Below are 26,921 nucleotides of genomic sequence, written 5' to 3'. Positions count from 1 at the left end.
AAAAATGAGGATCATCAACAACATGTTGAAAAAGGTCGCAGAGCAAAACGAGTTATGCTGACAAATAGACGGAGTATAGCTGTTTATTTCTCAATAGAAGTCTAAGGGATTTTAGCTTCTTATAGCCTGCAGGTACTTTTTAATTCGAACGCGGGGGGGGGGGGGGGGGGGGGGGTCGCGCGGGGGGGGGGGGGGGGGGGTCACTCAGTCTAGTTCCCAAATACAGTAAATGCTTGAGCCAGCTCTCACCTGTTTTGAAAACCTCGTATCGGACGGAGAAGCCTGCCCCGTGGGTCTCATAGTCGGAAACAAACTTTATGAGGAGCTGGCCCCCGGTGGAGACGATCGGAGCCGGCGCTATTTTCCCACAACACTTCCCCAACATGGGCGAAAACTCATCGCCCCCGTTGTAGACTTCCACGTAGTCGTACCTGCAGGAGAAGGGAGAAACGGACTGAGTTTGTGCACAGAAGCAGGTTTTAAAATGTCTTTAAGCTTTATGTAGGATGGTTTTCAACGGACAAGTGGAACAGGAGGTTTCAAAATACAACTTTCATCTTTCAAGATGCATTTCTGAGACGTGACCCAGCTGTGAAGACAAAGAAGGCTTTCTTGGTCTCAAACATGATTTGCTGAGAATTTCCCTAAACTGAGGCGTTTCCCCAAAATATGACCTCGACCAGCTTACAGGCTTTAAGTCAAATCTTCTCCTCTACGTGTTTGCAGAGCCGGCGCTGCCTAAGAACTGACTCATGACCTGCTTGCAGAGAAATCTTCCAGATCTGACAGTGAGAAAAACTCAGAAAAGATGCATCACTCTGCTGCGTTTGAGTGTTCAGGAAAAAAGGGAACATTTATGAAGATAAAGTCCTCAGAAATGAAATTCCTTCTGCATCAAACGTTCAGTCAGACCTGAGGGGGATTTCGCTCCATAAACAGATATTTTACAAAAGAAAAACCCTTCGTCAAATGTCCAAAACGTGCTTCTGCAGCTCATGCTGATAAGAAAATATAGTTCTGCTTGAAATGAAAGTGAAGTGGAAACAGAGAAGCTCTGATCTGATAAAAAGTATGAAGAAGCAGAACTCTGCAGCGAGTTCCCCCCTCCCCCCTCCACAGCAGTGCTCTCAAACGCACCGCTGTAGACTGCTGGGGGCTTTAAAATGCAAAGATCGTGAACGTGAGAGAGAGAAGGCATCTCTAAAGGGTTTGTCCAGTTTGCAATAAACCAGAGAAGCTGATCCTATAGCCTCCAGACTGAGGGAACAAACCAGGAAGTAACTGCAGCTCCAATAATTACTAATAATCAGATGCACCCTAAAACTTTAGGTTTTTTTAATCTGCCTTTCTGTTATTCACAGAGCAGAGACACAAACTTTGACCTGAAATCTACAGAGATCTCTGAGTTTGACCTCTAACCTTGGCAAAAAAAAGGGTCCATGAGCGCTGTAGCGTTGTCATAGCAACCTCTTCGGCTGGTTTGGACCGAGGCGTGTGTGGACAGCAGGCCCTGAAGCCTGAGTCTAGACCTTCACTGTGGGTAACAGACATCCTCTTCAGCTGATGCTTCAAAGTTGCTCAAATTGTCAGAAATGCAGTTCTCTGTTGTGTTTCTGGATTTTTTAGAACTTTATAAAAAATCTAAATAAGATATATGTTTTTGTTGCAATACAGTAATTTTTCCATTTCATCAAGGATAAATTCAACTAAATTGAAAACTTGGAACAATTGTACTGAGTGAATATTTATTTAATTTTATTTTAGTTTTGAAAATGAGTCTGAGCAAGAAAAGGGTGTGGTCTTTGATTGATAGATGTTCTAGAAAGGCTTCACTGTCATTAAGTCTCATCTTTCTCTTATGTTTTACTTCTGTCAAAGATTAATCAACATTATTGTGTTACCAAACTAATTCAGGCAGCAGTTTAGACCACGTAAAACATTTTAACAGCTCTTCTAAATGCCTAAAGTACCACGAGGCAAAGGTTAGTCGGCTCAGGAAACATCAAGAGCCGTGTTTTCATCACAGTCGCTGCACAAAACCAGCGTCCCAACTTGGCTCTTTATTTAAACGCCTGCAGCTTCACAATAACACAAAGCACGTAAAGTGTTTACAAAAATGGTTCCACGGTGACACTTCCATCTCCTCCATTCACCTTACAGGAGCTCGTAACGCTCCAACAGTAAGGAGGAAGGGCGAGTGTCTGCCTGCAGATGGCTACACTCCCCCCGTCTGGTGCTCCAGCCTGTCCTGGAGGCAGGCGGTGTTCACCCAGACAGCCGCTTAATGAAGTGGCTCTGTCTCTGCTCGTTCCAGTTAAAGACAGCCTCCTAGTCTGCTGCCTCCTCCCCATCCTGAGAATCACCTATTAGCCACAGCGCCTGTTCATGCCTTGGAAACGCAAATGTCCGCGTTAAATGCCTTGCTCAAGGGCCACCTGCTCCATCCAGGGGGCCAGATGAGCTCATGTGAAACCAAATGATGAAACAAGCCTTTTTATCAAGATGTTTTACAGAAAATGGGTGGCTGTGGTGCAGCGGTAGGGCGGTCAACCCATGATCGTATAATTACAGGTTCGATTCCCACCTTGCACGCCCATGTATCGAAGTGTCCTTGGGCATGACACTGAACCCCACCTTGCCTCTGGTGGAAGGTTGGCGCCAGTGTTCGGCAGTGGAGCCGCCACCAGTGTGTGTGACTGTGTGAATGCGTCTGTGACTGTAAGGCGCTTTGAGTATACGCCATTTACCATTTATAAGTATACGCCATTTAAAATGTGATGTTTGAAAAGTTATTTTAACAAAATTATTCAGGAACTTTTTGATTATTTTCCAAGTAATTTATTTTTAGGAAATATTATGGCAGTAATGTCTCACAAATTCAGCAATTAAGATTTTTACTCCAATGAAAATTATGTTTTTAACATGTTCTTGTGGCATTTATTCAAATCACTGTGAATCAGGAGCAGATGACAAAATGCCGTTTGAAAAAGGTTGTATTTGAAACATGAAAATACACTGAGCGGGTCCACAAACGTTCTGCTCCGCCTGATACGTTCAGTAGTAAACAACTAGATCCATGCACGTCTTTGTTCTCCTCATGGGAGCTGGTATCTGGCTAAAACTGTACAGCTGGACAGCTCTGATTTTACTCCTTTTGTTGCACCGCTAATGTTAGGTTGGAGGAGTGAGGGGCAACAAGCTAGCGGCGAGAGCATATAAACCAAGGAAACAGGAAGAGGAAGGGGGGAGTGGTTGCTGCCCCGCTCACAACTCTGTTGTTTTCTAGGACAGTTTCTGCAGAGCAGCAGCAGTTTGTTAGAAATTCAACTGAGTTTTTTAGATTTGTCTAAAAACATAATCATAACTGAAAGACTGCTGGGAACGCTTTGAAAATAGATCTAAAGATGATCAGAGTGGGTCTTTAATTTTAATTTCTCTATAGGACAGTTTCTTTTCTGCAGTTTTATATTTAAAAAAATCCCACAAACAAATGAGAACCACAGCTTTGCTCACTTCCAAGAAAAAATAATAAACCTTTTTCATAAAGAAATCCTGATATCACATTATTGGTTTACAAAGACAGGAGGTCCAATACGCCGAAGCAGTGACCGCTCTGCCAAAGCCGACAAATTTAACTTAAACGAGGAACGGCGCTCAAAATAAATCCAGACGTGGAACGGGAATTCTCACACATTCCTTCCAGCCCACAGCTGTAAGCGTACACCCGCGCTCATATATTACAACTCATTAACATGTTGTGTTGTGCTGACTTTCCCTTGCGGGCAAACTTCTTACAACACATCTGGAAGGCATCACAGGAGCATTTATGAGGGAGGCGACGTTTGCTTCTTTTGCGGTGCTGCTCACCTCCTACAAAGCGGAGCTGAGGCTTTCTGCAGAACGGCCTGCACAAACGCACCTCCTCGCATCCAGCGTTCATAGACTCCCTCTCCTTCCCTTCATGAGGAACTGGCTGTGCAAACAGCTCTCCTTCCTCCCAAGACGTTGGGAGTCTTCTTATCTTTTTCATCCTCGTTCTGTGAGTTTAACACTTAAAAAGCTTTGATGCAAGGTAAGAACTCCATAAACTGAACTTATCTGAATGCACCAAGTAGCTCCAACGCCTTAAAGAACACATTTGAGCTTTTTCATTGGTATCTCAGTCATAAAATCCTCTCATAAGTCACACTGTGGGACATGCATCTTGAAGCGATCTTCTCGAAGGGTTTTAGCAATTAAAATTCTTGGCTTTTTGATTTAAAAAAAAAAAGGTTGTAATTTTTTTCAAAAGTGGTTTGAGGTAATGTTAGGAGGAGGACCTCCCTGATGAGCTGAAGGAAAAACCAGGAGGCAAGCAGACACCAGAAAAAGACTGCGGTTTAGCGAAAACAATTCAGAATGTTTTCTGTCCAAATAAACCTAAAAGGCCTTAATAAAAACACTAAACCCAAAACATAAATCCTTCAACCCCCAGGAGGCAAAAAGCTGAACAGCAGTGAGAGCAGAAGAACCTCAAGAACAACACAGAGTCTGACAGAACAAAGGAAAACATGGCGGACGAGTGTGCTGGTAACAGTACAGACTGATGACATGCAGGTGCTTCGCTCACAGTAACAGGAGACAGGTGTGAAACCGACTGGGAGAGCAAAGACTGCAGAGGAATGAGACGGGGAGCAAAAATACCTCACACTAGATTCATAAAGAACCAGATAAACCCCATTTATAATCCAAAAACAGGCTGGCACAGAAAACCCATCAATAATCTGGGTATTTCTACAGCCAAATAATCTCAATTTTGTCACAAACATGATTATCCCTAGTGGGGGGAAAAATAATCCCCACAGGAAGTAGCAGAGCTGGAGATTTGGTTGAGAAGTTCTGCCAGTGGGAGTCAGTGAGCAGAGCTCCAGCAGCAAAAGAGCACCGCAGTTTGCATGAAAAACAGCTTCCTTATTGACTGAAGTTTAAATATTTCAGTTTGCATTCTGAATTCATCTGTCCACAGGCTGAACAAACCCACTTAAAGATTTATAAACTCTGATTCAGGCTTTCATCCAATAGGAATTATAATAAGCAGCCAAAACAATAAGAAAAATCGAGATAATCAAGGCTGAACAAAAATAAAATAAAAAAGATGCAACCTGAAGAGTTAATACCCAAAACAAATGGCTTAACAAGACAAATGTTCTTTAAACCAAATCAACACTGGAATACATATGCAGATGAATCAGGTTTGCTGGAACTTTATGCTCCAATGACCTAGATTATTCTATTTGACTTTTAATTATTTCTTCAATAATTATAAAAAAAAACCAGGACCTAAAGTAAAATTATTATGAGTGTCCTATTCCTGAAATCAGACCAATCTTGTTGTTCAGACATTCGGCTGTCCTTTCGATAAAAGGCCTCTCTAGCTGTAAATGTGTTGTTTTTTCACCTACTTTCTTCGTCAGTTGAGTTTACAGATATAAACAACATTCTACAAAAAGCATGTCCTTCAACCTAAACAGGAGTAAAAAGAGATTTTAATGCTCCCAAATGCTTTTTCTTGTTACTCTACCAGAGGGGACAAGGTCCAATATTGTAAGGAGAGGAAAACCCTGAATTTATTCCAGTTCTGGTGACGTGAGGATGACCCTCAAAAAAGGAAGCAGTAAAGGAGGCAGTAAAACGCCATCTTTGCTTTTAAAACTCTGAATTTGTTCTTTTGTTTGTCTGTTTATCATAATCCATATTCTAATGCATCTATGCTGCCAAAAGCATCCATGCAAGGCTTTTACCCTTTTGATAAAAATCTACATTTGACAGTGATCACGAAAAACTGCAAATTTGTTGCCTCTTTTGGTAACTCCGCCCCTCTTGCTCTTTATCAACTTTTTTACTTTTTGAGCCCCTTTTGTCTTTTTGTACCATTTCCTCCATGTTTAATAGCAGACTCTGTTTCTCTCTTCTCTTTTCTGTCTGGTCTAAAAAATAAAATCAATAACATGGAGGGAAGTATCAAAATAAGTAAAAATACAAGAAAAAAATAATAAACTGAAAATCTTGGAAATGTATAAATTAGATGATGAGAAGCCTAATAGGAAATTGAAAGGAAAACAGTCACTTGTGAAGTTGTTTTAGTACCTCGATGCTTTCATTTTTTTCCTTTATGTGTTTATGTCGTTAACCATTATATGTCTAATGTGTAAAAATGTTTGCATGAAATATAGTGAGATTGGAGGTAGAAATGAAGATTTTCTTTAACCATTCCTTTTGTGTGTGTTTTATTACTTTCTCTTTATTAGGTTTATTTAACTATTTTAGTTTGTGTTTAAAAATACAAGGGAATCAATGAATCAATCAATCATTCAAAGAAACACACTTTGTGTGTCCAAAGATTCACAACCCTCTATTATGACATTACATCTGTCCAACACAACTTTCATTTGCTCCGCTGCTCGACAGGACAAGGGAACAAAGAAAGCATCAGTGGTGCATTTCAAGTTAAGCCAGAAGTCCAAAAAACTGCATTTTCTTTGGAAGGCCTTGTTGAAAGATGCAGCCTCTTAAGGTCTAGAAATGCCGTCCTTAGTTTCTCCAGAAAATGAAGTCTGACAATGCTAGGATCAAAGTTTCTATGTTGTGGTTTTTTATGTAACCTCACATCAAATTAAGCCATTAAGTGAATCAGTGTGGTCTGCTTGATGTGTGCATTTGTCCTGTTCGGCGTCCGTTCATGTGCTGGATTCCAACGTCAGTGCTACGTAATTAGATTTTTCACATGAAGGAGAAACGTTTGAGCCGACTGTAAAACCTCCTCCTTTCTCCGAGGCGCTCAAACATCAGATGGCATTTGGCGGATGGTGGCTGAGATGAGTCAAGAAAGTCTAAATTCACCCCGGCATCCCACTCCCAGGTCTGCCCACAGCTTTCATCTCCAAAAGCAGCATTTTGTCCTTTGCGGTGTGAGCAACACAACACAACACACACACAGACACACAAGGGAAGCTGTCGGCCACAATGTTGACAATCTGTAAAACATGAGCCATTTCTGTGTTTAAATGCAGTCAAACTTAGCCGACCAGTCGCGTCCCGAGCTCTGCTGGGAGGCTACAGATGGCTGTGTGTGTGTGTGTTCATACACACAAACACACCACCTGCCACCACACACACAGCAGTTTATTCTTTCCCACCTCCCAGCAAAAAATGTTAAAGATTGGCTTGCTTGCTGCTAACTCTAGTGAGTCACAGGAGATCATGACGTCCCAGAACTAATACTATTGATCGACTTGTTGAGCACATTCCTGTGCGTTTGATTGTGCCTCCAAAGCTCAAACAACTCTTAGTTGTGCAGTACCATATGGCATAACTGTACCCCAACCCTTTGGTTGTCATTTCCTCCTGACTACCACGGAAGGAAAATGTAGTCCAGTTAACATTTTTAGATCCAAAATCTATGACTCCCAGAGCCCCGCCCCTTCACATTTGGTATCACTGAAAAACCCCAAATGTCCTCTATAAATACCAAAAGAGAAAATTCAGTAGTACGCATTGTTTAGGAGATATTCGGGTTTTATGCCTTAGTCACCTGCACCTGTACAATAGACAGTAGTTTTTTTCACATCTAATATTTAAGGTGAGATGTTCTTCAGTTTGGTTATTTTGTGACAAGGACAGAAACCACGAGGAGGAAAAGACAAAACCTAAAATGGTTTGGATCACACACAAACATCTTTAAACTCTCTTTGCTGCACAGGATAACAAGTTGGACAATGCAGCCAAAGTAGAGCATTCCTCATCCTTCACCTTTGCTGCGTAGAAACAAAACCACGGCGGCGCAATTCTGCTGGGAAATTAAAACCGAGACAAAGAGAAGGGGGTATTTGTTCTCATTTAGGAAACTCTAATGTAGCTCAGGAGGGAAAGAGAACAGCGTTCCTATTTCCTAGACTGCTGAGGGAACCCAAAGGATGAGACGGGATTTAGCACCAACTCAGTGGAAATATTGGGCTTGTGGTTTATCCAAGCGTCCGTTCTTCTTCGCTGCATTGAACAGAGAATAGAAATGTGAACTCCTATCTTTGTAAAAAAGAGGGACATCCTGCCTTGCTGGGTAACTCTACTCTTACACAAACACATGTTGGTGTTTCCAAGTGTAAGGCAAAGCATCTGACTCTGCACCTGAGAGACTTGGGAGGAAAAAGGTGCTTTGTCAACCGACACTCAATCCACACCTCTCTGAAGTGAGCTGAGGCCAAAGCAATAAACACCGTGTCACTTCCACTGCTCTCTGACACACGCTGGCTCTCCACAGATTCATCCACGCCGACTGGAAGACTCAGCCAGCCAAAAACGCAGCCCCTCTTGTCCCCCCAGAAACATATGACATTAATTATCCAGCTCTGCTCAGACAAAATTTTAGAAAATTCAGCAGGAATGGTTTCTGAGACACGCTCTCATTTGGAAAGAAAAACATTACCAAGCAGCTCTGCCTCCTGGTGTTGAGACTTAATGACTAATGTTTGAAAAATAAACCGAGTGATATGAAAATTACCACATTTGCAAAATTAGCTTTTCAGTCTTGAAGACATAAACACACCAAATGACCCCTTTTTTTCTTTGGATATGAGTGATCCTCAAGAAACACCTAGCATGATAATTACAGACACAGCAAGAGGTTTATTTAAGTTTATGAAACAGATGTATATTTTTTCACAAATGTTTAAATATTTTCACATTAAAAGCCTTCTGCCTTCGGCTCCTAGGGGTTGATATGGGCTGTTTGCAGGCAGAGGATGGGTAAACCTGTATGGGGCACGCATGACATTTTAAGATTGTAGATTGCAGTTGGTGTGCCATCACCAGCTATAATGCAAACTCTAATACAAAGAAATTCCAAAACAATTCAAAGATATCTGATATTTAATTAGCAAACAGCCGGTCAAATCGCTTTTTTAAACATATTTTGGCATGAACTCAAAAAGGTGCTTTCATAATAATATTGCACAAGTAAGGTAGGCCAAAGCTGAAATAGTATTGCCACAATGCTTGTTTGAAATAAAAAGTACTGCATTTGTGGTATGTCATACCTACAACGATAGGATTGGATACGTCAAAACAAAATACCATCAGTATTTCTAGGAATTTCACAACTTTTAACATGAAAAAAAAAAAAAAACAGGCTTATACTTTTGGTTCATTCATCTTTTGTAACATTATGTAACAGGGCCTGAGTAACTTGATGTAAGTTAATTCTGTGACAGTGTTTTAATTTCCATGTAAAATGAAATGTTTTTACTTTTTCTGTAGTTTGCTTAACATTGTAATATAGATTTTCCACAATGGGACGGCGTCATTAATAATTTTTTCACCCCAGTAAATGGCGATCAGCTGTAGTATTAATTTAAAAACTTTTTGAACTTTGTCAGAACAGAAAGAAAGTTTGGGTTGTTTGGTTATTATTCAACGAGCTTGAAAACAGTTGTAGAAATGTGCATTGCCACGCATGAACTCAACAGCTTTGAACACAGTAGCCCAAAACATGCATATGCAGGCGTTTCCTTCAACTTCTTTATTGGAAGCGGCCGCTTGAACACACGTTGCAGAGGGCAGTGTGAGCAGCTGCTCCTCTCTGTGACCCTCCACGGACCCGGACAACCCAAAAACCTGCATCACCTGTAGAGGTCAACCCCCCGTACAGCAGCATATGACTAAGGCCTAAAAACGGTCCATCTGAATTCATGCTAAAAACACATGGTTGTGGAAAATCACCAGCTAAATTCCCCTCATTCAGCAGTCAGACTCATCCCTCATGACATGGCGTCACTCCAGTGTTCATTCAGCTCCTTCAAGCAGAAAGTTAGTGTCTAATGAAGTTTCTGTGGCAGACAGACAGTCGTTCTGGTTTAATCAACATGAAAGTCCCTGATTTGGAGTTGACCTCAAAGATCCCGGGCAGACTCCGTCACCTCAGTGTTCTAATTTGATCCATTTCAACTTGTGTTTCTTTGCCTCCCACATATTTATCAGATCTTTCCCCACGAGACGGGAGTACAAGCGACCTCCTCAACTGGAGATCACCCGTGGGCAATTTTCCCGACAGACGCAACACATTCCTAGCTGAGCAATAAGAAAAGAGTCTTTTGTTTGATCCACCACTAAACAACCCTTTCAGCTCCACTGGGGGCCGGTTTCCCATCACGCTTATCCAAAAAATGGGACAAAACCTCCCAGGCTGCTCATCATCATATAAGGTCCACAGTTTGACCCGCTGGCCGACCTTCAGCCTGTGTATCCTGAATCTGACCTCCTCTAGCCTTTGTGGGTTGGTGGTGGAAGTCAAACCAATCCTCAGTTGTGTAGTTTACAGATGTGTTGATAAAAGTAGCTGAAGTGACAATTTGACATTTCATTCCAAAATAAACAGCAACACAGACTCTTTGAGGTCCCAAAATAGGAAGACTTTGAAGGTCAGTTGTGCTGGTTAACCAGCTTAATGAGATGGAAAAGATGACAACAATCAAAAATGCTGATTTTGAAGCTTCAGGATGAATAAACTTGCATGAAACCAAGTCCATCCATTTATGATCTGAGCTCAACTGTTATGGAAAAAACAATCATCATCATTTGACTTAAATCTGTTGTTTTGACCGTTACCGTTTAACAGATGTTCACGGCGGATGATTTGAATGTGTTGAGCTTTAATGTGAGATTACAAGGAATAAATGAGCATCATAACAGTTAAAAACAACCTGCATCCTGAATGCAGCTGTTGACTCCGATGGGAGCCCTTTCCTTTGTCATGCATGGGGGGGGGGGGGGGGGGGGTCAGCGAGACCATCCTGTAAATCCATGGGATTGTAGCTGTGTGTGACACTGCTAAATGGGTATCTTCCCCGTTTTCCTCCCTCTCCTCATTAATCCGCTTGTTACAGATCTAATCCGACATGTTTTCATTTGTGAGTAAAATTTGGCATGAAGCTCTCCAATGTGTTAAAGGTTAAAAAAATCCAGATTCGTTCAAGCTGATTTTTGCTTTGTTTTTGTTATTGTGTCTGACTATTATTCCTTTCTCGAGTGTAGGCTATTATGTTTGCATTCCAAACAGGAATTATGTGTGTGAATCCACTAATACGTACGAATTAGTGGATTCACACACACTTTGTGGCCATAACTGTTTAGAAAAGCGGCTCTAAATAATCTTCCCTAACGTCAGAGAAACAATAGCAGGATTCAAAGTTCACCTTTCCTCTCGCTGAGCAAATATTTGCTGCTGAGAGACAAGAGATAGCTGGTGAAAGTCTGTTTATATGCCTGTGTTCTTTCCACTGTTCTAACTGGGGTGTAGTGAATAAAAGGTGGAAGTCAATAATTACATTTGCAGTCAGGTAAATCTAAAATCCTGGCACCAGGCAGGCATACACACCTACAGTAGCTGAGCTTAATAACATTCTCTTTTTTAACTTGCTGAATAATTTTCCCCTAATTAGAAAGAAGTAGCTGTATTTACAGTAATTAGTTTAATGCAATATTGACAAGACACAACCTCAATTTACTATTAAATCTTTTAAGAGTTTAGATATGCTAAATCTAGCTAAGTCTACATATGCAAAAACAAGCAAAAATTTTGTGTTTGTGCAATAAAATGTAGAATTTGAAATATAAAGGGACTAATTATGTCTACCTTAGTCTCAGTAGTCTAATTTTTTTGTAAAATGTGAATCAGAGTCGTGTTTGCAACTTTTTTTCTACACTATGATGAATTAGCATGTTAGCTACTAGCTGGAGCCAAAATGTTGATTTTCTTTCATCACATAATACACTTTTAAACAGTTGCTGGCAGGTTAGAGAGACTAGTAAAATAAAAATAAAAAAATAAAAAAGTCCATGTGACACAAGTGAAGGGAACTTCACGACTCTTTTGCAGCAGGTTACTTTGGACTTTGCACAAAACATTAGTAAAATAAAGCCAATGTAACCATCTTTGCTAAGAAATCACAACAGATCAGATGAATGAGTTAGCGCAAAATAATTGAGTGAACTATGTGCTAAACTGGTAACTTCAAAAACAGCTGTGTGAAGGCGGTAACAGTCTTTTCTGTTCATTTCCTGAGAAACAAAAGCACCGGCAAAAACTGCACAACCTGCTTATTTCTCCATCTTTTATTAACGGACAGACAGGAACATATGGTGACCAGAGAAAAAAAAGATAGTGAAGTCATGACAAGTGCACAAGGAGTTCAGAGTAGAAAAGACAAGGACCTGGCTTAAGGAGAAGTGACAGAGCGGCCTGAGGTTGTGGGAGGAGGAGGAGGAGAAACAGTGAGAGGACTGTCGCTGGGGTCAGGACGAGGCTGACCATGATTCACTAAGCCAAAGCCCTCTGTCACCCTCAGTCTCTCCATACTCCCCTTATCCCCCTTTACTCTCTTTGTGTCTCCTCCCCTTTTGCACCCTCGTCCACTCAGAGATCAATCTCTTTCTCCGCCACTATATTTGCTCATTTTCAATGCCCCATCCCCCTTTCAGTTCCACAAAGGATGAAGGATTTAATGACCTGGCACTTTAACCCTGCAACAGAAAATACCACATTGAGACTTTAAAACATTATAGAAGTTTAGTCCTTCTGGAAGGCACTGGTGGAAAGAAGTCTAAGAACAAGAAGAGCTGCGAGCAGGCCTAATTTAGGCGCTCCCACGTTAACCTTATTAATGCGACAGCCAAATCCTATTGGTTTGTGACACCTTCAGAGACAGTTTGGAAGACGAAAAAGGCATACTGTGGCTCCTTGAGCCAATTCTCATGGATCTGCTTCATCTCAGAGACTAAAAGAAGCAGCAGTTCCCTGCAGAAACCCAGAGCAAACATCCAGCTTATTTTTAAAGGTTCCCTCCTCAAATCTGCTTGGATGTGGGCCACAGACTGATCATTTTGTGGCCACGGTTCATCGTTTTTGTTTAGTTGTAAGAAAGTACAACCATGTGGGAAAGACGCTTTCATTTTTCTCTGAAAATGACAAAGCAAAGTTAGGCGGACGACAGGAGCAGTGAAAGAAGCCATCGGTCTGAAGCCACATGAAAGCGGTCGTGATGAGGACAGATTTCTGCGTTGAGGTGCTTTTTTTCTGCATCCAAGCACATGGCCAAACATTGGATGGCTCATTGACCACTGTTGCTCTGCAGTTTGGGAGGAGTTCATTCAACAACATAACCTTCCATTCCGCAGTCTGTACATTCTGTGCTTAATATCAACCACAGAGACCTGAATGAATCTATCTTTTGAAATGACGACTGAAATTACTTCATTGGGTTGGAGCCAGAAGTTTATTGTGCGCAAAGTAGTGAGAAATTTGGACAAAACCTCAGTTGGTTTATTCTTTATTTATTTCTGAGCAACTCATTCTTTTATTTATTGTTTTAAATCATTACCACATGAAAGCATTTGTCTTCCAGAATACATTTATTCCTCTAATGAGCCATCTGTCACATCATTAGATGAACGTCAATGTTAGGGGTGTTACAAAAACTCTTTTGGGTGATATATCGCGATAGCTCATTTGGCGATATTTGTATCGATTCAAATTTATTTATGAGCGTCCTTCCGCGTCTGACACTTCAACCTCCTACTACTAGTTGGCAGCACCGCCCATTCAGCCTCGTTTAGCAGCTCTGCACCGCACCAAAGCGACTACAAGATCTCAGTGAAGCAGCTTCTTTTGCTGCTATGAGACATGCACTACTTAGTTTTTACTTAGGATGGGTACTGAACCGAAACTCTGTGCCATGTTGCTGCAGTATCATATAAAACCGGGGTTTGCTGTGCTTCGTAGCTCAGTTAAGAACGAGGGAAACACTGCAGCTGCCTGCACAGCGGCTCATGCACGGAGCATCAGCCAAAATGCTGTTGCCAAAGCGCACCAAAGTTCTGCTGATCTTCACAGCAATAGATTCTAGTTCAGCGACATAAAGAATCAGACTGATGTGTCTGAAAAAAGGCCCACATTAGGGCGATGACCGCTGATGTACAAAACTGTAAATAGAAATATGCAGATCATTAGGTATAAAAATCAGGCAAGATTTCTCCTTAACCCATTCTTTTTCAAGCCATGGTCTTGTTTTATCTGCCTATTTTAAACTCTTTTGTTTATTTTCATTTGTGTTTGAAATAAAGAAATTGAAATGGAAAAAATTGAAATTTCCCGTCATGCTGCCTCATCATCATATCTTATTGTTTCTGGAAAGAATTTGTGTTTTGTTTTTTTCTTTTTCTTTTTGAAGTACCGTTCAGGCTCCTGAACCGTTTAAAACTACTGGAGAAGCTACATTTAGAAATGTTAAAAATGAACAACACTTTATTTCCTTAATCATACTTTTAGAACCTTTTTGGTTAAGGCACATTAATTCTATTTTTTTCTTATACTGAAAAATATTTTGTTGTGGAAATCACAGACAGTGTTGACTGTTCCCTGTGTATTTTTTAAGTTACCAAAATAAAAGCTCTATGAATTTGCTTGGGTAAAATCAACTTATATAAGACATTGTGATCTCTAAATTAACTGAATTTTACAATTTTATTACAATGAAAGATGTATTGATATTCAGGTAGAGTTTTTTCTAAGTCATACTCTTAAATAAAAAGAAAATGTGCTCCAGTACAATATCGGGACACGTATCGTATCACCAGATACACACCCCTAGTTAATGTATCCATCTGCCACCTCTTCATTACAATCCAACCACCAATCCATCAATTCACCACCCCAGCTTTCTTTTTAGTCATCTACTTATTTATTGATCCTGTCCCGTCACTTTTGTCATCCATTTGCCCATCGGGATCTGAAACATCCTTCACCCATAAAGCATTGAGCCATCGTTAATGTAGGTCATAGAGGCCCCCCTTTCAGTTTGTGTAACCACCATGCATCAGTCCATCTCTGGAGCCATCAGGCCAAGTCGATCTCTTTGGTCTTTTTTTTTAAAATATTCTTCCATTTATTTCTCCATTTTCTTGGCCACTCCTTTTAATCAAATCCCCACAGCATCCATCATTTAATGGAAAACCTTTGGAGAACGGTCTTGACTTTATCCACCAACAAATATAATATAATCCACCCCTCTTTCACTTGCTCAGAACCCCCCCCCCCCATATTTTCCAGAAACTGATGGATCTATCAGCTCTAAATCCATGCGCAGTATCCCACCATCTTTGGATTCATCCAAACATAAACTTCTCTTATGTTGTAACCACAACCCACACTCCTCTGATTTATCCACCAGCGGGTCTGCAGAGACTGTAAGTCAAAACACCAGTAAATAAGACATTTTGGGACGATTCTAGATGCTGCTAGGCCAATTTTAAAACAATCCGGAAAAAAACAGTCACCAAAACATCACATGAATGAAAATGAGTGTATTTCCATCCATGTGATGCTGCAGGTCTGTGAGATGTTGGTCTTGTGACTGCTTGAGCTTAAGGAAACGCTTTCTGACTATTTAGGGAGAAGGCTGCAAAGGGTCAACCATTGTGGAAACCCAGTTTTCTGTTTTTCCTAAACTCCTAGTCTTCTCTTCATTTTAAATGGTTTGATTTATAGATTTCTCACCAAAAAATGAAAGGAGTAGTAAAAACAACACTTCTTTACTCCTCAAGCGTGACAAAGAAACCCACCTTTCTTCAATCTGTCACATCTTAAACTGTGTGGGTTTTACAAATAAACTGCTTTTTTTAAAATATTTGAAGCTATAAATCGCCTCATCTGGTTTCATTCTGTTCAGGGTCACCAGTCCTGCATGGAGGCTTTAAATTAGCCTTTATGTCACAGATGGACGACATTGAGCCTCAAGGGCTGTTCTGCGTTTTCACATCCACCCGTGCTTTTGCAGCCTCCAATCGGCTGAAGACGCCTGATCCAGGTGAACAACAGTTTTATAGTATTTGGAAATCAAATGACCCTCAAAGCCCAGCGTTGCCCATCTCTGTGTATTGCCATCTGTGCTGACTTGTTTATGTCCTCCAGCAGTCCAGGACTGCAAAGACCAAACTGCTCTTGAGTTTGAGCGAACATTTCGCTTCTGCCACAGACTCAAAAACTCGCCAAAATTTGCACGTGCTTGGGACCCGGTGAAGTTTAATTTTGGGCATAGAAAATGACCATTTCCAAAAAAGATGACATCCCAGCAGGAGAAGAGAAAGCAGGAGAAACTAATAAAAAAGGGATTGGGCCAAATTCTCTTATGGGGCTCAAACAAACTATTTAAAAATCCGCTAACGAATCCAAAACACACGTGTCAGGAATATCCAATGGAAGCTTTGAAATTCTTATGGGATGGCCACCGGATCTACAGCTTAGCAGACATGCTAGAGAACATTTCACACACATGCCACCAGCTTAAGTTACAACCACAACCAGTGTTTTATTGACCTTTGACCTCGGGAAGAGGCCGCTATCTTAAATTTTCCAAAAGGTCACCTTTAGTACCAGCTACAGATGTAAACTTCTAGGAATTCCATCTACCACCTCATAACTCCTCAAGCATCACTGGAAATCACTTGGGCAGAATTGCTGGAAGTAAAGCTTGTACACACATTTCTCACTGAATCATTGGTAAACCTTAAAGCATGAATCACTGGCTCAATCAGAATGAAACAATATATATAATACAACATTCAATAGGAATATATTAAGAATGTGGGTGTGGTAAACAAAAAACCTCTGTTGCTAAGGAAATCCAAAAGTTTGTTTTAGCTGATTCTTCTAAAACTTACATAGACCTGTTAGTCATTCCCAGGCATACTGGGGGCCAAACAATGCTGCTCGCAACTTGAATTATGAATGTAACTTCTTTGTCATCTGACATCAGGTTTCTGTGTCTAAATTGAGGCTAAACTCAACCAGTATTTGAAAGAAGGGATGTCACAAGCACCAGTCTGGCTTCAGAATCTAGCAAACTGTCAGATAATTGTAATCTGGTGACATAAGCAGTTTTATGCTCAAACATAAATATGTATTGTTGCTAAGAAAGGGCGGCCATGGTGCAGTGGTAGAGCGGTCTGCCTCCAATCGTAAGAGTTCCATTCCTGCCTTGCCCGCTCATTTGTCGAAGTGTCCTTGGGCAAGACACTGAACCCCACCTCACCCCTGGTGGAAGGTTGGTGCCAGTGTTTGGCAGCGGAGCCGCCACCAGTGTGTGAATGTGTGACTGTGTGAATGGGTGAATGGGTCTGTGACTGTGTGAATGGGTGAATGGGTCTGTGACTGTGTGAATGGGTGAATGGGTCTGTGACTGTGTAAATGGGTGAATGGGTCTGTGACTGTGTGAATGGGTCTGTGACTGTGTAAATGGGTGAATGGGTCTGTGACTGTGTGAATGGGTGAATGGGTCTGTGACTGTGTAAATGGGTGAATGGGTCTGTGACTGTGTAAATGGGTCTGTGACTGTGTGAATGGGTGAATGGGTCTGTGACTGTGTAAATGGGTCTGTGACTGTGTGAATGGGTGAATGGGTCTGTGACTGTGTGAATGAGTGAATGGGTCTGTGACTGTGTAAATGGGTCTGTGACTGTGTGAATGGGTGAATGGGTCTGTGACTGTGTGAATGAGTGAATGGGTCTGTGACTGTGTAAATGGGTCTGTGACTGTGTGAATGGGTCTGTGACTGTGTAAATGGGTGAATGGGTCTGTGACTGTGTGAATGAGTGAATGGGTCTGTGACTGTGTGAATGGGAGAATGGGTCTGTGACTGTGTGAATGGGTGAATGGGTCTGTGACTGTGTAAATGGGTGAATGGGTCTGTGACTGTGTAAATGGGTCTGTGACTGTGTGAATGGGTGAATGGGTCTGTGACTGTGTGAATGAGTGAATGGGTCTGTGACTGTGTAAATGGGTCTGTGACTGTGTGAATGGGTGAATGGGTCTGTGACTGTGTGAATGGGTGAATGGGTCTGTGACTGTGTGAATGGGTGAATGGGTCTGTGACTGTGTAAATGGGTCTGTGACTGTGTGAATGGGTGAATGGGTCTGTGACTGTGTGAATGAGTGAATGGGTCTGTGACTGTGTAAATGGGTCTGTGACTGTGTGAATGGGTGAATGGGTCTGTGACTGTGTGAATGAGTGAATGGGTCTGTGACTGTGTAAATGGGTCTGTGACTGTGTGAATGGGTCTGTGACTGTGTAAATGGGTGAATGGGTCTGTGAATGAGTGAATGGGTCTGTGACTGTGTGAATGGGAGAATGGGTCTGTGACTGTGTGAATGGGTGAATGGGTCTGTGACTGTGTAAATGGGTGAATGGGTCTGTGACTGTGTGAATGGGTCTGTGACTGTGTAAATGGGTGAATGGGTCTGTGACTGTGTGAATGGGTCTGTGACTGTGTAAATGGGTGAATGGGTCTGTGACTGTGTGAATGGGTGAATGGGTCTGTGACTGTGTAAATGGGTGAATGGGTCTGTGACTGTGTAAATGGGTCTGTGACTGTGTGAATGGGTGAATGGGTCTGTGACTGTGTAAATGGGTCTGTGACTGTGTGAATGGGTGAATGGGTCTGTGACTGTGTGAATGAGTGAATGGGTCTGTGACTGTGTAAATGGGTCTGTGACTGTGTGAATGGGTGAATGGGTCTGTGACTGTGTGAATGAGTGAATGGGTCTGTGACTGTGTAAATGGGTCTGTGACTGTGTGAATGGGTCTGTGACTGTGTAAATGGGTGAATGGGTCTGTGACTGTGTGAATGAGTGAATGGGTCTGTGACTGTGTGAATGGGAGAATGGGTCTGTGACTGTGTGAATGGGTGAATGGGTCTGTGACTGTGTAAATGGGTGAATGGGTCTGTGACTGTGTAAATGGGTCTGTGACTGTGTGAATGGGTGAATGGGTCTGTGACTGTGTGAATGAGTGAATGGGTCTGTGACTGTGTAAATGGGTCTGTGACTGTGTGAATGGGTGAATGGGTCTGTGACTGTGTGAATGGGTGAATGGGTCTGTGACTGTGTGAATGGGTGAATGGGTCTGTGACTGTGTAAATGGGTCTGTGACTGTGTGAATGGGTGAATGGGTCTGTGACTGTGTGAATGAGTGAATGGGTCTGTGACTGTGTAAATGGGTCTGTGACTGTGTGAATGGGTGAATGGGTCTGTGACTGTGTGAATGAGTGAATGGGTCTGTGACTGTGTAAATGGGTCTGTGACTGTGTGAATGGGTCTGTGACTGTGTAAATGGGTGAATGGGTCTGTGACTGTGTGAATGAGTGAATGGGTCTGTGACTGTGTGAATGGGAGAATGGGTCTGTGACTGTGTGAATGGGTGAATGGGTCTGTGACTGTGTAAATGGGTGAATGGGTCTGTGACTGTGTAAATGGGTCTGTGACTGTGTGAATGGGTGAATGGGTCTGTGACTGTGTGAATGAGTGAATGGGTCTGTGACTGTGTAAATGGGTCTGTGACTGTGTGAATGGGTCTGTGACTGTGTAAATGGGTGAATGGGTCTGTGACTGTGTAAATGGGTGAATGGGTCTGTGACTGTGTAAATGGGTGAATGGGTCTGTGACTGTGTGAATGGGTGAATGGGTCTGTGACTGTGTGAATGGGTCTGTGACTGTGTGACTGTGTGAATGTGTGAATGGGTCTGTGACTGTGTGAATGTGTGAATGGGTCTGTGACTGTGTGAATGTGTGAATGGGTCTGTGACTGTGTGAATGGGAGAATGGGTCTGTGACTGTGTAAATGGGTCTGTGACTGTGTGACTGTGTGAATGTGTGAATGGGTCTGTGACTGTGTGAATGGGTGAATGGGTCTGTGACTGTGTGAATGAGTGAATGGGTCTGTGACTGTAAAGCGCTTTGGGTCTTTGAGGAAGGTAGTAAAGCGCTATAGAAGTATACGCCATTTACCAAGAAAGCTAAGCTATGAGAAATCATTTAGCTTTTATTCAACCTTGTGAATATTCTTTCATTTAAAACCATTTTGGGTCAATCATCCATACGAACCAAAACAACAAAACTGGATTTAAAACAGCAAAAAAAAGGAAAAAATAAAAAAGGGTATTTTTTCTTTTTAAAGAGGGCATCAATGTGTAAATGTAAGCACAGCAAGTGACAGAAAGTTTGTCTGCTTGTGTTTTTGTGTGGGGGTGTAAACTGTGTCAGTACATCCTCCTGTGGGAGGAAAAGAAAAAGTCCAGCCAACACCTAAAAAGATGTCCCAAATTATCTGTCCACCGACGCATGTTCTTCATAGCTATTTTCTCTTCGCTCTTTGTTGGCTAATTTCAAACGTGAGAAAAGTTTTTTTCTGGTTCCCCTCCAGATAAGAAGCAGAGCTGACAGATCTTAATATGTTGGAGGAAAAGTGTTGCTGGTTCTGTTCCCCGAGGAGACTAGCTTTGAAGAACAAGGTCGTCGGTGGAGTTATGGCTCATTTCTGTCTCGCAATGATCAGAGCAGTTATTTGGATCAAACGTTTATCTATTGATTGTCAAACCTCACCTTAAAAGATGCTTCATCAAAGTTTCATTTGCTGAAACGAGCCATTCTCTTTGGAATTTTCCCATAGAGTCTGCTTATTATTTTTGGAGCAATGCAGCTTATATCATGATAAACCATCACAGTTTATTAAAGTCCCACACTGATCATCTTTCGATCTATTGTAAAAGCATTCCCAGTGGTCTTTTAAGTATGATTATGCAATTTTTTGCCCTAATCAAAAACCATGTCGTTCCTTAGGACATATTTTCTGCAGAGCGGCAGGAGTTCATTAGAAAGTCACCCCCCCCCCCCTCCCAGCGTAGTGTCATACAATACACCCGTTTTCAAACAGCATTTTTTTTTGCTCCTGATATACAACAATTTGACTAAAGAAATACTCAGAAATTCAATTTTAAGCCTACTATTTTTTAAATATGTCCCCCATCAGAAAAATGCCACAAGAACATGTTCAAAACACCAAACACAGCGTCTTTATCGGAGTGGGTTCTAAACCACCTGGAAGTAACCGTATTGCACATCTCTACCCACATTTGCCCTTTAACAGAGCAGTATTTAAAGGAGCCTCTTATCCAAAATTTACTTAACATTTTTTTAATTTAGGCAGCAAAATGACAAATTTTGTTCACACATGTGGTGAAAGCAGCCGCTGTCTGCCTCTGGAGTTTCTCCTGCTGAGCTGCGGACGCGTTTCACACCCAAAAGGAAGATGTTTGTTTCGTTTTGCTCCAATAACTTAATTATGGGAGAAATGGGCGAGCGGGGAAATGTTTTCTAATGACGACGGAGGCCAGGCTGTTTTTGCAGCAATGAATTTCAATTAGGACAATGTTGACTTACCATAAATGACATGCTGGGAAGTTAGAAAAACAAATGTCCCACTGGCTTGAATTTCCTATAGAATTACTGAAAGTATGTCAACAGCACATAGCTGTCAGGTTTACTGAGAAAGGCGAGAGCTGCGAGGCTTTATTCTAGCTCTGACTGAGGCACCAGTTCAGCAACTGCTTGACTAGAAGATGGACTTGGTTTGTGATGACATGTCTTGTCATCAGTTATTTGTTCACAGTGTTCAGCGGACAAAATCAGGGTGAAAAATACCACACATTTTTGCTGCCTGCTCCTTAAATGTGAGGATTTCCTGAGTTTCCTGTTATGGAAGTCTGAATGTCTTTGTGTTTTTAGACTATTTGTAGGCTGAGCAGATAGGTTTCAGAAGACACCAATTTCCAAAAAGAGATTGACGGCTTTCTGCTATCCATAAAGTTTTCATCTGCATTATGCTGGATTTGTTTGTGATGATAATCTGGTTTAGTTTGACCCAAATAACATGAAAAATGAAGCTTCGTTTGACATGAGTCAGGGTTAATTTAGTCTCATTAAGCCTATGTATATCAACAATATAGTGTGCATCCCAGCTTTTGTTGGTTATTTAGAAAATATTTATGACTGGTCCACTGCGACAGACTGGCGAACTGTCCAGGGTGTCCTTCACCCACAAGTGGGCGGGATAGGCTCCAGCAGCCCTGTGACCCAGAAAGGGATAAAACGGCAGAAGATGAATGAATGGTCCATCCATCTTCCAAACCTCCTCAATCCATTTCGGAGTTACGTGGTTGCTGGAGCCTATCCAGCTAATGTTGGGCGAAGGTGGGATACACAGCTTGCCAGTCTATTACAGGGCCACACACACACACACACTCCTATTCATTCCTTAGGGGCAATTTAGAGCAATGGGACAAGTTGTTTTCCCACTGAAGTTCAACCTCTATCAGTTTGATTTTAAACTTAAAAACATAAAATCACAGTTCCAGCTGAAGTTTCCGGCATCAGATCACATATTTCCCACTGGTCCCATCCGGTTACATTATTTATGTTGGTGCAAAAAGTATGAAAACACCAAAAGAGCTCAAAGAATTCAGTGTAGTGATGCAGCTTGTCAGAAAAACAGGAAGAGAACCATTCAAAAACTTCCATCTGATGTTTTTCATAAAAAACCCCAAACTAGCTTTTTTTTTTAGAACTTTATTAATAACCTGACTTTATTCCTAGACGTTGCATGAACTAATGTATCACGGGCTTCTTCAGATTGTCCTTGATTACATGATCCAGCATAAATGTTTGAATATGCTACCAAATTGACAGGTTTCCTCAGGAATTGCTATCATAGCATGATTTAATAAGCTTCTCTATGAGCAGAAATGCATTCTCTGTTATGGTGCAGCATAACTCTGTTCTAACAGCATCATTAAACAGGGGATCTTTCTGGAGGAAGGCAACAGTTTTGAAATGTGTTGTAATCTCTAAGATTTAGCAGAATAAACCACAGATTCATGAACCTATTGTGGATGACGTTTCAGAAAGGTAAAAACCATTTTCTGAAATTCCCAAAATCAAAAGACTTTCAGTTTATTTTAATATCTTGTGAATTTATTGAGTTTCCTCTCATTTTTCTAGACAGGCGTGTGATGCTCTGGCAGCTCCAGAACAAAAAAAACAAAATAAACAACAAAATCGAGAAAGAAATCCATTAATAACTCAAGTTCCCCTTTTCTGGAGACAGTTTTCACTACTAATTCAGTGCGATCGATTAGACCCAACTGCTCTCTCAAGCGGGACTGTGGCTTCGCCAAAAGGCAGCGAGGCCCTCCCTCCACGGCCATATTTCGAACGTTTGACTCCTTCTCAAACACAACCTGCTCCTGCCAAATCAGTGAGCTATGTGCTACATGCCACCATCTTCCAACAGTAACTCACACAACAAATAATGAATGCAATCGGGCAAAGAGGAAACCCCCTGAGCACCAAACAACTTTTGAGGTGACCGTGAAGAGGCTGTCCAGGTCAGAGTTGCGGGTTTGATGCCGCTGCAGAAATGTTGCCTCTTTAGACAACTGACCAGGGAATCCAGTAGATGCAGCCAATAGGATCAGTCCCATCCGTGATTAAATTGGATGTTTTATTTTAGAGCTAGAAAATTAGTGGCGTGCTGCAGAGTCAACCACTGTCCACACTTTTATCGCCAGGGTTTATTAGGTTTCATTTAGTTCTTCAGCAGCATTGTTCCACACTGCTCCCTGACAAAAAAAACAACAACTCTATAACCAGCTTTAGTAAAAGAAGCCTTTGAGCACAGAAGATGTGTAATCCACTGAAAGACATGTGATATCCTCTATCTGTCCCCAGGACTAATGCTTTATTAGTCCCTTGGTGCTGAAACGTGATCCAATAGTATTGGAGGACCCCCATCTGTGAGGCAGAGCTTGACAGCCGGCCCTGATTTACACATGAGCTGTTTATGGAGCTTTTAAAAGGACAAAGGAGCTGCCATAAACAGAACACACACGGGGCGGCGTTTTGTGTGGAAGGACACAATCAGGAGCACGCTCTGCTGTGGGAGGCGGGTTATCGGCGTTTGTGTGGGTGCGTGTTTACTGCAGGGATTACTTCAGTTACTGTGTGTAACATGTCAGTCAGTTTTTGAACTGATCTAAGTCAAACAGTGATGGAGACAAGGAGCACAGCCTTACAGGTGATCTTTTAGCAGGGTGTTCTACAAAGATGATTTGCTCCTTGGATGTTATGGAAATGCCTCCCTATTCATTATTTCCAAAACCTTTGCATCATTGGAAATATACAACCAAAAGCCACTTTAAAGACGCTTAGGTAAACATGTAAATTTAAATCCCACTCCAATCATCTGTTGATCTATTCTCAAAGCGTTCCCAGTGGTCTTTTAATAATGTTTATGCTCTTTTTAGCCAAAATCAAAAAACCTGAGACGTTTTCCAGTACATAGTTGCTGCAGAGCGGCAGGAGTTCATTAGAAATTTACCTCTGAGTTGTGGGTGGGACTGTTGGCGTGGAGTAAGCCTTCCTCCATTTCCCATCATCCCTTTGTTTGCACGCTCTTTGTAAGCTAGCTTACAGACCCTCAAAACCCCAACCTAACATTACCAGTGCAACAAAATGGTGAGCTATATTGGAACTATCCATTCATACAGTTTTGAGCCAGATGCCAGCTCAGGTGAGGAAAACAAAGACTTAAATGGATCTATTTGTCTACAAGCAGACGCATCAAATTGGAGCGGAGCAGGGACCCGCTGACTGGGGCTTCTACGTCACAGCTACAAGCTCTTTCAGACTTTGTTTGCTTCTGATTTGCAGCAATTTGAATAAAGAAATATTCAGAATTTAATTTTCTTTATATATGTCCTCCATCATCAGAAAACTGCTACAATAACATGTTAAAAACACCAAAAACACAATTTCCATCAGAGTGAGTCTATAAAGAATGAGAGGCAACAAAACAAGCAAACAAACAAAAAAATTCTTCAAATGTTCATTCATCTAGACAGATTTTTTTTAATCATCCAGCCCTGACTCCCTGTGAATGACAGCCCATCTTCCGGAATGAATGATACACCCTGAGAGTAGACGTTCGGCCACTTCACCAATAGATGGCAGAGTTTGCCGCTGTATCCAGGCAGGACTGAGGGGAGAGAGTGTGCGAGGGGAGGGTGGGAGAAAGGGGAGATGGGAGGTATCAGAGGGACGGGTGAGGAGTGAACTCTTACTTGCACTCTCTGTCCTCCAGATCGAAATGCGGATTGAAGTTGATTAGGATCCTCTGGCTGGGTTCCGGGGCAGTTATGACCCACACGCACTGCTGGGAGGGCGGGTACGCGCTGGGGTAACCCGGGGAGGTCAGGTAGTCCGCAGTGTGGATGACTATGTTCCCCCCGCATATATCTGCACCGCAAGAAAAAGCAGATTGGATCAGTTTTTGGAAAGCGCATCATGGATGCGCCAACAGTCTAATGAGCAAAAAAAACCCCAAACGCACGGACATCCAAATATCCCTCAGTGAAAATGTGCTGAAACTTCTCAGCAGCTTGTATAAAAAGGCGTGACGATGCCGCCGCGCCATGAAACATTCAGAATGAGCTCCGTTCATTTATCTGGGTCCGGGAATGGCTTCATAAATAGCTTGTTGCTTGGAGATAATGCAGGACGCGCAAAAGCTACTCCAACCCAAACACACAATCTGAGTACGTTCGACAGAGTTAATTTTTGGAGATGTAGAGAACTTCCTAATTCTGTGTCAATGTCACAAAATTAGGGAGAATTTTAATTCTAATTGACATGAAACGTGATGGTTTAGGCTGTAGCTTTGCGCTCAAAGGAACGCCGACGCAGAACAGGTGAGAGCCAACAACGGTGCCGAATTACACAAAGTGGATCGATGCCGAGCTTCTTCAGCCGCGCGTAACCTGCACAGATAAGCCGTCAACACCTACCAGTCTGAGCCAATGAAGACACCAAGAGGACTTGAGTGAAAAAGAACAAAAGCAATCCACTAAGCATCCTTAAAACACCGGTGATGTTCTGAAAAATAAGAAAAATTGCAACAAATGTCCACAGAGTTTCCGTCCAGAGAGTCAGGAGAAAACAGGCAAAATGTCTCAAAGTAAGAGCTCTGGCGGTGGTAGGATCCTCAGCATCTTGGGAGCTTCAAAAATGAGCCCTGATGGGGTGCAAGTACCATGTCATGGAAAAAAGACAATGCTGAAATAATAATCCAGATTTAAAAAAAGAAGAGAAAAATCCGCCAAAGTGGAAGCTGTGCGCGTTGGATTACGACGCAAATCTTTCACTTTAGATATCCAACAAGAATGTGTTGTTTGTTTCCAAGAGCTTGAATATTGAAATATCAAAAACAATGAGAGAAGAATGGCGAGTTAAGCTTCGATCACCATCGGAGCGCCAATCTCCCGCTTAGCAGCACGGCTGTGTGTCCGCGTCTCTCCGCTCCCTCTGACCGCCACGGCTGAAATGTCACAGACGCCACGCGAGCCTAAACAGTCGCGGCGAAATTTCCACTCCCCAAAATTCCTGCTCCGAGACGCAGCTGCGCGCAACGAGCAGGAGCCACCGCTGCGAAGGAGGGCTGGAGGAAACTGACACCGGTGCGCCCTCTGTGAGCTCCCGACGCATGCTTGCACGCCACTAGAAGAGGAGGGGAGGAGAAATCGCGCGCACCCTCAGTGACATGCGGGTCTGGTGCTTGGTGTGGACAGAGAAGGAGGTGGTGTGAATGTGGTCATTGGGATGAATACATTCTCTCCTGGATGACCCACATTTGTCCCCCTGACCGCGTTTGATCAGGTGGTCGACTGATCCTCCTTTTTTTTAGGTTTGAATTCTCGCAAAATTTCTTTAAAACCACAATCAGATTCGTTTCAGGGAAAAGCCAGTATATTCACAAAAATAATATGAATAAAACATGAGATTTATGATACAGATCAAGGAATTCAAGACGATTAAACAAATTACACGATTTAGATTAAAGTAATTGTTTCAAAGTTTTAATGGATCAAATATAATCTAATCTTTTCATGAATGGCATCAAGTTTTCATATGTTCATAAGTTTACATGTTCATGTGGCATTTTTCTGATGAT

General features: G+C 42.0%; 1 protein-coding gene across 1 annotated transcript in view; it reads right to left on the bottom strand.

The window, feature by feature from the left end:
• The window catches only part of LOC101156916 (neuropilin-1a), a 74,628-nt gene extending 48,092 nt beyond the window's left edge, over positions 1-26,536 (bottom strand). The window contains exons 1-3 of the mRNA XM_023965221.2: positions 25,759-26,536; positions 25,036-25,210; positions 250-431 (exon numbers count right to left, since the gene is read on the bottom strand). Coding sequence (XP_023820989.1) covers positions 250-431; positions 25,036-25,210; positions 25,759-25,825 — 424 coding nt within the window. The 5' untranslated portion in view covers positions 25,826-26,536. The remainder of the gene's footprint in view (positions 1-249; positions 432-25,035; positions 25,211-25,758) is intronic.
• Positions 26,537-26,921: the final 385 nt, after the last annotated feature.

The sequence above is a fragment of the Oryzias latipes genome, chromosome 17 (assembly GCF_053564925.1).
Source record: "Oryzias latipes strain Hd-rR chromosome 17, Olatipes_Hd-rR_3.1".
NCBI lineage: Eukaryota > Metazoa > Chordata > Actinopteri > Beloniformes > Adrianichthyidae > Oryzias > Oryzias latipes.
The sequence above is the reverse complement of the archived record's forward strand: the minus strand, read 5'-3'. Positions and strand labels throughout refer to the sequence as shown.